This window comes from Rattus rattus, chromosome 18 (genome assembly GCF_011064425.1).
Source record: "Rattus rattus isolate New Zealand chromosome 18, Rrattus_CSIRO_v1, whole genome shotgun sequence".
NCBI classification, from domain to species: domain Eukaryota; kingdom Metazoa; phylum Chordata; class Mammalia; order Rodentia; family Muridae; genus Rattus; species Rattus rattus.
In genome coordinates this window covers 45,097,575-45,111,496 of record NC_046171.1, presented here as the reverse complement: position 1 = coordinate 45,111,496, position 13,922 = coordinate 45,097,575, and the positions used below count along the sequence as shown (strand labels likewise).

General features: G+C 34.0%; 1 protein-coding gene across 2 annotated transcripts in view; it reads left to right on the top strand.

The window, feature by feature from the left end:
• Window positions 1-471: 471 nt before the first annotated feature.
• Prrg1 (proline rich and Gla domain 1) overlaps window positions 472-13,922 on the top strand; it is a 49,927-nt gene continuing 36,476 nt past the window's right edge. The window contains exon 1 of one of the 2 annotated variants that reach the window (XM_032888885.1): window positions 472-524. Coding sequence is in view for 1 of the 2 variants with exons in the window: in XM_032888884.1 (XP_032744775.1) it covers window positions 515-524 (10 nt within the window). In the remaining variant the exon portion in view is untranslated. The remainder of the gene's footprint in view (window positions 525-13,922) is intronic. The other variant, XM_032888884.1, reaches the window with a different exon arrangement.

Genomic DNA, 13,922 nt, shown 5'->3' with positions numbered 1-13,922 from the left:
ACTTGATTAGGGGGAACGCTGTTTGACACCATTCAGGAAAATGTTACACAATAAAGGGTATTGTACTTGTCACAATGATAATGAAGGGAAGGCAGTAAAACTAATAACATGGCAGCCTGATTATTAGCATTGAACCTTTGGTATTTTTGCCTGTCGTTTTTTGTTGATATGACTATCTTTCTAAAAGTTAAGCATGTGACCAAATTGATGAGAATTATTTGACAGGAGCAAAAACTATCCAGATAAAGAAGATCAAAGTTAGTTGATATAGACAGCCTGTGCTTTCCAGAATACTGTTTCTGTCCTCTGAGGTTAGGTATCTGTGGTTGAGAACACAGTTTTGTTAGGGAGCAAGATTAGAATGCATTGAAATGAAATGCTCACACTGACTACATCAGCTGTAATGGGGCTTATCTGATGTCGTGACTCAGCCTCTCTGAATCTGATTGTGTATGTGCTCTGTTTTGTACAGAGAATCGTCATTCAAGACCTGTCAGAAGCCACAAGAAAAAAAATGGGAAGAGGTAAGTCTTTCTTCCCTTTTAAAATTATTTAGCTTCTCTTAATTGTAATCTAGCGTAATGGAGAAATTGAGTCTAGAATTATGTTTGTAGAGGCTTAAATTGTGTTTTTACTTGGTGATAGAAAAATTTGTCTGATTCAATACTGTGTAGAAAAATACCAATATACTATGTGTTACTCACTGGTTCTTTTTTAAATTTATTAATCATTTTATTCATTTACATTTCAAATAATACCCTCTTCCTGGTTACGCCTCCACAAACTTTCCATCCCATAACCCTTCTCCTCCTCCCCTATGCCTCTGTGAAGGTGCTCCCCCACCTACCTACCCACTCCCCCCTCACCGCCCTAGCATTCCCTTATGCTTGGGCATCAAGCCTCCACAGGACCAAGGGCCTCCCCTTCCCATTGATGTGTCAGATAAGGAAGGCCATCCTCGGCTATATGTATCTAAAGTCCTGCTCAACTCCATGTATACTCTTTGGTTGGTGGTCTAGAGTCCTGGGAGCTCTGAATGGTCGTTAGTTGCAAAGTTCTTATGGTGATGTAATCCTGTTCCTTTAGTCCTTCTCCAGTTCTTCCATTGGGGTCCTTGGGCTCAGCCCTGGTCCTTTTTATTTATTCTGATTTTTGGTTCTGTTGGTGGTGGTGGTGGTGGTGCTGGTGGTGGTGGTGGGTGGTGGTGGTGGTGGTGGTGGTTGGTGGTGGTGGTGTTGGAGGTGGTGTGTGTGTGTGTGTGTGTGTGTGTGTGTGTGTGTGTGTGTGTATGTAATAGTTCAAATTTGATATATAAATCTGCCCAAATTCCAACTTCCTTATAACTCTTGCCAAAACTACCCATTTGCCTTGATCATACAGATGTTCTGTTAATAGTAACACAAATGGACTGGCTTAGTCATTAAGAACACTTACTGCTCTTTCAGAACACCTGGTTTTGGTTCTCTGTATCTACATCAGGCACCTTACAACTGATTTTAACTCTAGGTTTAGGTTTTTCCTAACACCCTATGGCCTCTGTAGGCATGTATATATACATTGTACACACAAACTCATTCAGATACACGTGCATTGACATATATAAAAAATAAATTACAAAATCTTTTTAAAAAATTTAAAAAGAAATATAGTAAAACAATTCAAAAGGTCCTATTATGCAGCCAGTGTTTTAATATTGTTTAAAGTGGGAACCATTACATGAATTCTTTGAGCTTATTTTTAGTTTTTCATAAGGGTATTATGGATCTTAAATAGAAATGTTTAAGTTCATTTCATTACTAATATGGACCATTTGTCACAATGACTTTATAAATAATTCTAATTCATATAAATCATAAAAACAATGCGCTATAAAGAGTATTAAGGAAAAATACTGTTTGGAGTACTATGTTAAGAGTCATATGAATCCAGGGTTTAAAGGCTTGAATTCAAATTCCATGGCCACTACTTCAGCTAAATCTGAAAGCTTTCCTAAATGGATTTTTTCATCTTTGAGGTAGAATTAATGCATCCTGTACTTCCACCTTCAGGAAGATGTGGTTAGAATAATGTGATTAATATATGTGAGTGTTGAGAGCTATAATGTCTAATAGCATAGAACATTGATATCAGCTGATTGCTACCTTTATTGAATAAGTTTATCTTTATTTGTCCTTTTAATAGTCAAAATAAAGTTATTTGTTCAGATTCTTTTGAAGGCAGCAGAGCTTGGGGTGGGGCTCTGAAACTCACTAACAGCTCTGCCTTTAGTTGCTTGCCTCACCGTCATATGTATCTTTACTGGCAGTATCTACACCATCGCTCACTCGTAGGAATTCTTCCTGCACTTTGTTGCTCTTGTGTGCTCCAGATCTTCCTTTGGAAGCTGATTTGTTTGAGAGATCCAGGTTCTTTCCAAACATTCTCCAACCATTTACAATTTTCTAAATGAGTAATAATTGTAAATACAATAAGACACATTTTAGGATTAATTCATACTTGCTGCATCCTAAAGTCAGCTGCCAATTGAAGCTTCCATAGTATCTCATTGCTTGGTTCTCACTCAATCCACAAATCTGTAAGCAGATTAGGAGAATTCCCTTGCTATTGGCAACTATTATCACCATATGGAAAAGAGCTGCACAAGTCAAGGGACCTTTCCTTTTTCTTGTTTCTTCTTTTATTTTTGGGCTGATCATCAGTCACCAACAAAGGAACCTCCTTTAAAATATGCTAGAGCAAATAGTTATTCAAGCTCAGGCAGATAATAGAACAGAGCATAGTAATGTAATGTAATCTGCAAAGATGGGCATATTTCCAACCTGGAGATTAAAAAAAGGAAGTGCGTCACATAGTGCTGTTTTTACAAACACAGGAAGCATGTGATAGCTGTTTTTTTGTTTTGTTTTGTTTTGTTTTTTGTTTTTTTTTTTTTGCTTGCTGGTGGTGAGCATCATGGAAATATTCTTGTAAATGTCAAAGAAACACCATTCTCCAAGCTTTGTTTAGCTTTGCATGGATATATTGGTTAATTGCTGCTACTTTTAGTGGAAAAAACAAAATGTTACTGTGTGGGCTCGTGACTTTCTTTTTTGGTGCTGTATAATGAATTGTGCTGCATTTGGTAAACATTCTTACAAATAACTCACTATGTTATACAACAAGACACAGCTAGAAAAATGGCACCAGGCTTGTATAAAAATTAAAATTAATTTATTTTACTGTTCTTTAATAAGAACAAAACGATACTTCATAAACATGAAACTTTTCTTTTATTCATGGGACATGAAAAATCTTAAAATTTAAATCTTTGAAAAAAAAGGAAAAAGGACTATGTAGTTTACTTGTTAGAGTCTTTATATAGCATGTACAAGGCCCTGGATTTAGTCTCTAGCATTACATGAACTGTTGATATTCCTAGCTCTTGGGAGATGAAGATTGTGAGACCAGGAATTCCGATAAACCTTGAATATATAGCAAGTCCGAAGCCACCCTGTAATTCATGTAATTCATGGTGTAATTCACAATGAAATAAGGGGGCAGGGAAAGAAAATACATACATACATATATATATATATAATATATATATAATATATATAGTTTCTTATTTGACTATAATAAGTGTTTATTATGTGTAGTATTAAAATCACTTTTAGTATTTATGAAGTCATTAATTGTGGCTTACTATTTAGGACTCCAGAATCCTAAATACTTTTTTTTAAAGATTTAATTTATTTATTCCATGTATGTAAGTACACTGTTGCTGTCTTCAGACACACCTGAAGGGGACATCGGATCCCATTATGGATGGTTGTGAGCCACCCTATGGTTGCTGGAAATTGAACTCAGGACTTCTGGAAGAGCAGTCAGTGCTCTTAACCACTGAGCCATCTCTCCAGCCCCTAAATACTTTTTATACTATGTAGTTACTTTTATACTAATAAGTATTTGCAGTACTTGTAATTCACAGATGTTTCCTCTGACATTCATCTTACTTATCTTGAGTCATAAGTAAATCTTTACTACAAAATAAGAATAATCATTTCTATTTACATATTTATATATACACTGAACTTGATTTAAGGAGAAAAAAACATCTGTAGTGAATAACCTATAAACAGTCTTTATATTAGAAAGTCAAAATGCAAAACTAAGTCTTATGTCATTGTAAGTTTTCAGTTTTCCTGAAAAACTCTGAATATAATAACACTTAACGTGTGAAGTTGATTACATCATAGGAGCACTCTGTTGCTGATTAAAGTATTGGGTAGTAATTATTTTTGCTATTTATAGTGGCATTCTAATATTATGTGGGGATAAACAGTTCACTGTTCACTAACATTTCTGGTAACAGATAAAGCACACATCTATTTTAGATAGCAAAGTGCCACACATATAAAAATCCTATTATCAACAATGATCTGTGCCTAAAGTAATTAAAAAGCCAGCAGCCCACTTTGGCAAAGATCATAGCAGATGTCAAGGCATTTCACTTTACAAGGTGCCTAAAAGAAGTTCAGCATTATTTACTTGTCCTATGTGAAAGCTTCCCTTTTTGACTAAAGACCTTTTATCTTTGTGCTTTTCTTGAAACAAAAAATGTAATGTGTCATACAACCCAGACTTTAATGATATGAAAAAGCACAATGTACAATTATATGTAAATGTCTAATAAAAATTAGCATTTTCATAAAGAAGTGAATGGGAAGACTTTACACTTTTAGGTTCAATTGAAGGTTTATTTTTAATATTCTTCCCCTAAATAATTAGTACATTTCAAAAATAAAATCATTTTTAGAAAACACATTACTCTTACTAATGTCTTTATCCACAAAACAGATTATTATTATGATTTTTTATAATCTGCATTCTGATTTTTAAAAATATATGTATCCATATGAATTGTTTCTGTGCCAAAATTCATTGCTTTTATAAGTGCTTTTGCAATAACTTTTATTATCTACTTGTTACTCATGGCTAATTTCCCTGTTTTAGCTTAAGAACAGAGATGCTGAGGAAGCTCACCATGATATTTTTTTTTCTTTTTTCTTTTTTTCGGAGCTGAGGACCGAACCCAGGGCCTTGCGCTTGCTAGGCGAGCGCTCTACCACTGAACTAAATCCCCAACCCTCACCATGATATTTTAATAGTAGTAAACTATGCTTTACAAGATAGGAACTATGACCATGCATCTTTAAACACATTGCTCTTTTGCTTTTCTTTACAAAAACTAACATACTTGAATAGTAAGCAGGTGTTATTTGGGAACAATAATGAAACAAAAGTGTGAAGATTAACATTTTCTCTCCTTTTCCTTTTCCAGTATTGAGATTTTGGAACTCATTCAAATGTTCAGGCAAGAAATAGAGTTCAAAGTTTAGAAGAGTTCTTAGGTCTATAAAATCTGAGTCTGAAAAATCATTTTGTACTTTTATGTTCCATGCATAATGGTACCTTGCTGTTCTGCTATGAATGAATATAGAATAATGATGTCAACTATGACATTCCTTGGTCTGGGCATAATGGCACAATCCTGTAAACCAGTTACTCAGAAGGTGGAGGGAAAAAGAATAGGAGCTCAAGGCCATCTTCACAATTGAATGCCAGCTTTTCCCCTATGTGAAAACCTGTTCAAAAACAAAAGGAACAAAATACAAATAAAACCCCCTGATGATGGTAATAGCCGTAATTAAGAACTCCTGAAAAATATTTTTAAAAAATTAGCAAAACCACTGTACAAAGTCTCAAAAATGTTACTTAAAAGAAGAAAAATTGATTTAGAAAATGGAACTCAGGATTCAGCAAACGTTCGTAGCTCATAGGTTTTTTATTTTTATTTTTTTTGTAGTCTCTATTGTTGCTATTTAAAGGTTATTTCCCCCAACTATACAAAAAAGAGTTTGATAAAAATGAAACAAAACCAAAACCAATTAATGTACTCTGGTCTACTTTTGGAGTTTTTAATGGCTGAGTCATATCTCCAGGCAGTATTCTGATCTCTTAAGGTATCACAATATGGTGTAAAAATCACTAAACTCAGAAAATAAAATGCTTTCTTAAAAAATAACAAAACACTGCTGGTCCTGCATACTAAGTCTTGATAAATTTAGAACATGGTCGTGTTCTTTAGGGTAAAAAACACAAGCCCATGCCAGGAGTTATACAGTATGACTGTATGAGGAAAAATGGCTTACAGTGGACATAGTACATCTCAATTCTTTGCAATTCTGAATGTCAACTTTGGCATAAAGCTCTATATTTTCAAACATTTGAAAAACATATTTGAATCTTTAGATTGAAAGTTTTGTAAAGTGAAAGTTTTATAACATTTTATTTGGGAGCTCCCTGGTTTGTATAGTTCAAGTAAGGGTATTTATTTAAAGTCAATTAATTATTTCATACTTCACCTATATTAGATGTGAGTCTCTTTATTATGGTGACATTAATGTTGTTGTAGTTAAGATGATGTCACTAGTTTATTGTAAGCACTTGTCTTCCTAATTTTATAACAGCAATACAAATCTGCTTGGGGCTGACAGCTACTATTATTTCTTTCTGGTAAGTGCTGTCCACTAGGAAAGGGACTGTTTAATGAATATGATACTTTTTAAAACCCATTAAAGAGAGCACTTGTCATTGATGCAGCCTTTTTTGCCTTTTGTGTAGATTTGAGAATATAACACTTGATGTATAAGTTGTATTTTTAAATTACATTTTATTATATAAATTTATCTTTAAATTTTGCACATGTACAAAATGCATACTGACCACTCTACCCTCCCACCTCCTTGCTGCCTCTGTTAACTCACATCATTCCTGTGAATCTCAATGTGATGTTTCTATTGATTCATTTTGTTTTGTGATCCACTGAGATTAACCAGTGTGATCATGGGTTTGGAGCTAATGGCTGGAATTAGGTGATCTCAGCAATAGGTACACAACTAAAGACAGTGGTTCTCATTTCTTAGAACCTATCAATAGCCAACAGGTCAGAGAGAAGGAGTAGGGCTCCAGGTTCCTCCCTCCTTTTTCCTTCACTGATTGATTGTAACACTGATCTTATGATGGCCTACATCAGGTACCTATAGTCATTGCAAATTACTGAGTGCAATGGTTGTGTCAAGTCCAGAGAATGTTATTCACAGCTCTGCACCATATATTTTACCTAATTCCTTCTTGCACAATATTTTGTTAAGTCATAGAATGGGTTGTTTAGGGCTTGACCCACAACTACTACTTATTTTCTACATTTTGGGCTGCCATGAAGCTCTGCATTAACCAGCATTCATTGTCAGGAAAGGCTGCTTTGATTAAGACTAGGAGTAGCTTTTGTATGAGCATAGCTATTTAACAATATAAGAGTATTTAATCATTTCTTAATCTCAGAATAATTGAACTTTTTACATTGAGTCAAAAGTGACACAATATAGGTGTGGCCATTTTAAAATATGTAGGTCAGTGATATTTATTACATCTATAGTACTATTCAGTCATCTATTTCTAAACCATTTTTGTCAATCACAAAGGAGACCCCACACCTAGTAATCTGTACCTTTGTATTTCTTCCACCTTGAAGGCCCTGGACCTTTTTGTTTTGTGTTTTGTCTCTATAGAGTCAGCTAGTTTAGATATTACATATAAATGGAATCAGGTAGTACATGACTTGAAGTTCCCTAATGGTATATTTTATAGAGCAGCATTTCTCAATGTGTGGGTTGTGACCCCTTTGAGGTTGCATAACCCTTTCATATGGCTTGCATAAGACAATCATAAAACACAGTTATTTACAATATAATTCATAATGGTAGCAAAATTACAGTTATGAAGTAGCAATAAAAACAATTTTGTGGTTAAGGATAACTACACATGAGACACTGTGAAACAGTCACAGCGTTAAGCAGTTGAGAGCTGCTGATTGTTTCATAAATTTATTTGACATCTTTGCTGAGGTATTGTTAAGGTCTTTGGAACATTTGTTAATTCATCTGTTTGTTTCTTTATTCTTGAGTTTTAAAACTTGTTTATCAATTTAATGAAATTATTTTTTTTCTTTTGGAACATTTGACTCAATGTCAGAGTATGTAACCAGGACTAACTTTGAACTTAACCATCCTCCTCCTTAACCATAACTGTCTTTTAGTACCTGTAATTTGTAAAAGCTTTTACCCAGCCTGTGGTTTGTCTTTCTTCCTTATGACATGATTGTGTTTCTTATGAGTTAAAAAAGAACAGTAGATGGTTCTAGAATTGAGACATATTCTAACCCTATAATTAAATATCTGCTTTTTTGCTTTAGTCACTTATCCTGTACATTTTCATTTCCTAGTCAGTTAGATGAAAGGATTCAGATGGATCAGTGGTTTCTATTATACTCAGTGAAGCATTACATTTTCTAAATGTGCCCCTGAAGGGAGAGAGAAAAGGAAGTCCTTCAGACAAAAGAACTCTTATTTTTTTCTGTCTTTATTTCTCCTTATAATTTTGATTTGAAGAGGATTCTTTGCTTGTTAACTTTAGGATAGTACCACTGGATTGTATCAATCTAAAAAAACTTTTTGATTTTTAGATTGTTTGATTCATGGAAACTAGATTGAATCTACTAAAATCATTTCAGTGTGCAGAGAAAAAAATCTATCCATAATTTTGTTGATCAACTCGACTTTAACAATTAATAGCTAGTATCTTAGTAAATGTTTGTTGTATCCATCTTTTAAAGGGTTATGAGATATGGGCCTCCCCAATAGCTACTAACTAGGCCATAACTAAGGTCTTAGACCGTATTTTTCTACATGTAAACTTTTAACAGTAAGAAGACACCTATATAGACTAGAGAGATGGCTCAACAGTTAACAGCACTTATTGGTTTTCTAGAAGACCTAGATTTGATTCCCAGCACCTATGTGGTGGCTCATAGCCAGTAACTCTAGTTCCATAGAATGTGACATCCTCTTCTGGTATCTTTGGGCACTAGGTGTACATAAGGTACAAGGACGTATATGCAGGCAAGTATACATGTACACAGAAAATAAAAATAAATCTGTTCTTTTTTTAAAAAACAGAAGGGATATAACTGTTATATGTTCTATTCTGTAAACTCCATGGAATCTCACTTTTTACCATTTTGGATGCTATATCCCTGTCTTAGATTAATGAACACTTTATCTGAAACCCATGACAGAATTCTAGCACTGATACCTTCTAGTACTTTGACAATGACCAGCAGTACTCAAGTCAGAAACTGCGTACAGGGCCTTGTAAACTGGACACTGACCAGCTTTACCTAAGGGTACAAACTAAAAATACTGTGTTCAAGCCAAACTTTAAATACATAATTTCTAGAGCAAATTAACATTTAAGCTAATTTTACCCCCCAAAGGCATCCCTGAATGAAATCCATGTTCGAACAAAACAAAAACATATTCATTATTGAAACTCTACTTACCTGATCTGTTAGACTTCATTTGTAAGCTAGAGAGAACAGTAGCTGAAAGTTTTGTAGTAGTTATGAAATGTGATGTTTTTATTATATGAATTAGGTATCTTACCAGGACAGTTATTCCTTTCTTAGAATCTAGACTGTAGCTGCCTCATAGAATACCTATTATACTATCTCTGTTGATTGATAATATAGAATCAGTATAGCATAAATCTATGTGTTCAGAACTGTTGCTCAGATTTAATGAGTTATATATGGCTGCCTTTTGCCCTATTAAATAAAGATAAATAGTTCTTCCACTTGAGACAGAAAAATGATCGATGTAGACAAGATTCATAAATCAAAAATGAAGTTCTGTTGGTTTGAATATGCTTGGCTCATGGAAAGTGCTATTATTAGGAAGTGTGGCCTTGTTCAAATAGGTGTGGCCTTGTTAAAGGAAGTGTATCACTATGGGGGTGGATTTTGAAGTACAAAAGAGACCTTCATTCTAGCTCTGTGAGATAGCCTATTCTTGACTTCATTTGGACGAAGGCTCTCAGCTCCTCCAGTGCCATGCCTACCTGGATGCTGCCATGCCTCCTGCCATGATAATAAGGGACTGAACCTCAGAACCAGTAAGCCAGGCCCAATTAAATGTTGTTCTTTATAAGAGTTGCCTTGGTCATGGTTTCTCTTTACAACAGTGGAAACTGTAAATAAGAGAGAAGTTTTATTCTGGTCGTCTGTGTAAGCAGTAACACTACTTATACCTTGATAATTATATCAAGTCATTATATACAGGAGAAATAGCCATCATGAGATATTCCTGTTTTGATGACTCTACTTCAATGTATATTTAATTATGCCCAAGTAGACCACTATGTTTTTACATTTGATTTCTTTTAAGTAAGCCATTGTCTCTAGTGTAGAAATATAATGTGCTAACATTCCATACTTCAAATCAATTGATGTAATTACTAAAAATTTAACAGAATTGTTAGTGGTAATATCATTGCCATTTCCTATGAAAATGTTTTTGTAAGAGGTAACATATTTTAACATTTATCCAAAGAAAAGTCAACTATTTACCTTTCTTTGGTGAATACTCTATTAGATAATTTCGTTGTGTCTCATTTTTCTTTATGCAGCGTAAAACCTTTAGACTAGAGTCCTCTGAATATAAGAACTAAAATTTAGGTTTTATGAAAACCTTGTTAAAGTAGTTGGTGTCACTGCAGAGAACTATGTTTATTTTGCTTTTAAAGGATATCAACTTTATAGATATCCATTACTTCTTTTGTCTTCTCTGTTATACAAATCCATTCCTGGTACATTCTCTGGACTTATTCCAGGATATTTGCCTGTTATCTTGTATCTTATTGTATGCTTCCTGTATTACAGTGCTAATTCTGAAGTCTTGTAGCCATCATATCCATCATGTCTTTAGAAACCATGTTTGGCACATTAAAGCATTTAATAAAAATTATTTCTTCCCTTAAATCTTTAGGCTTGGGGTTGGGGATTTAGCTCAGTGGTAGAGCGCTTGCCTAGCAAGCACAAGGTCCTGGGTTCTGTCCTCCACTCAGAAAAAAAAATCTTTAGACTTTCCAGGCTTAGATGCTCCATTACACAACTGCAAGTTAATTTTTAAATTCCCTGAACTCTTGTGTGAGTTTATGACAACCTGATTGTGTATAACCATACTAGAAATTTTGAATTATAAATACAGCAGTCACATAAGCACCAACCTGTAATTTTCATAAATATATTGTTGTTTTAAAATAATGCTGAAAACTAATCTGTTTTCTTTCATTCCTAAATAAGAGAACATCACCTAAGAAGCCTTTAATTTATGCAATAAACACTTTACTTTTATTTTCATAATTTTATTATTTTAATAAGCTTTGTTTTTATAAGGATAGCTATTTCCATCAGTCTGATAAGCAGCTGCTTAATACCTATGTCAGCATAAAAAATAACTTGAAGGCATTATATTGTTTGCAGATACAGTGAAGTAGCAATATTACTCTGGTTTATGAGGAAGAAAATGTGGGATTTTGAGAGTGACACTTTATAAGATCATTCAATACAGGATCTCTCAGAATAGCACTAGCTGTTCTAGAACTTGCTCTGTAGTCTACACTAGCCTCTAACTCAGAAATCTGACTGCTTCTGCCTCCCAAGGGCTTGGATTAAAGACATGCACCACCACGCCTGGCACCCAACAACATACCTGCCTAATTTATAAAATTAAAATAATCTTTTAAGTATAGAATTAGATAGGGATTATATTTAGTTGAATTCTCTTCTGTGTACATACATGTGTTGGTTTGTGGGATGATGAAGCTTTGGATGCTACCTAAGATTTGCATATAAAGCAGTATTCCAATTTTTCAGAATGTTTCCAGTGATAGAGATCACATTTAGCACCTTCACTTCAGTAATTAAGAAGCAGACTCTGATAAATTAAGTAACATATGCAAATGTTAGTGTCATGCAGCCAGTCTAGTACCAAAGCAGGAACAGAAAAGGATATTTCTTAACCTTCAAATGCAGAGCCTTTTAACCACAGCACTGTTCTTATTCTTCCCTTTTCCTTGCCTTAATAGAAGGTTGGTCAAGATGGAACTCTTAGATTTGAACAATGTATCACAAAAGGCCACCTTTATATTGCAGTCAGAAAACTTGAATTAGCAGATATTTTGTATGTTGTTCAGTCTTGTATGAGAAATTCACTAGGTAAATAAGACATCAGAGAGTTATTCCAGAAAAAAAATAATCAACTTTCTTAATAGTTTGTGGACTTATCATAGATTTAGTTTCTGATACACCAACACTTAGACAACCTTGTCTAAGGAACAAATTTTCCATTTGAATAACTATTATGGATTGATGACTGTTTGAAAACCTGAGCTGAGAGTGAAGCACAGTAGTAGAGAACTTTCCTAGTATGCAGTATAGCATTAGTTCAAGCCCTGATGATATGACAAAAATTTAAAAAACACATTTTTCTAAAAAAAATATTTTTAAATTGGGTCTGTAGCTTAGAAGCAGGAAACTGGCCTAGCATGCACAAAATTCCGTACCTTTTCCCCCCCTTCAAACAGTTCTAAATTAGATCCATATAAACATACTGTCTTTATAAACATTATCCTGAGCATCATATAATCCTTTATTGGCTACTCATATTCACCATGATAAAAATAGTGAGAGCTACTACTTTGAGACCTGTCAGTGTGAGAGTAGTTAGATCTTTCTCTAAGTAACTCCTGAAGGGCTTTATTTTCTTTTCCTTTGCAGTCAGATTAACTAGCTTTCACTTATTGTTTCTGTCAGCGTATTGCTCTGGTTCAGCTTAAATCTCCCTGCTGTACTTTTTAGTGTTAATGTTCAATATGGCATTCAAATCTCATAGTCTGGCTTGAGGATATGGATAGCATAAAATGACTCTTGATTTCTATAAAGGAATGGACTTCCAATGTAAAGAGAGCATTAAATGGATTGTAGCACATTTGGATATAATCTCTCATATTTTACTTCATTAGATTGATTTATTTGAATACTTCTAAATAAACAAAATATTATTATTATTAATATTCAAAATTATAACATAAAATATTTGAATAGTCACCTGTATTATCCACCTAAATTCAATAAAATATAATTAATCCAAGTTTGCTTTTCTTGTTAACTATGCATGACTCTCAAATTTTACATACTTGTTGCATATGCAATTTATATTTCTCAGCAGGTTCTTGTGTGTGGCCTGTTGTTAAAATTCCCATGATGAGTCTATCAACAGGCAGCTAAAAAAATAAAAGTAAGAATATAAATTACAGTAAAGGATATTTAATTTCTTTGTTACAAACACTTGGCATCTATAAAACGAGTCCTCCGTTACATTCAAAAGAATTTCTGAAACTTTAAAACCTGATTATATCCCCCAAATATCCATGACTCACCACAGCATACTGAAGCAAGCATACATCAATGTATAATTGAAGGGAGTTAAGACAGCCTCAGTGTAAGCCAGCCCTGTCTGTGTTTATTCCATATTTTCACAGCATATTTCATTATCAGTTGAATAAATCTATTGTTTTATTTACATGGATTAACTGCCATAAGTCATATTATTACTTTTATTACTTACTGGCCATCAAGTTTTTGCTAAGTTGTTTGCTGTGACAGTATCTTATTTTCTACCTTGTTCACTATTTAACCTTGCGATATTGGGTCATATTCGTTACCCAAAAAATATAAGCTTCCTATAGTATAAAAATGAGTTCTTTTCTCTTTCCATTTTAACAATATTTTCATAGGAAACCCATGAAATCTAGACAATAAGCCTATAGGGATGGGCCTTTCACTTTCAGCAGTTCATTTGCAGAAAGTTTCCTTTCTCTGTTAATGTAGATTTTCTTGTTGATGGTGCTGGCAAGGACTCTTATAGCAAAACAGATCATTGGACACAGGTATGGAGGCACATGCCTGTACTTCCAGCAATTGG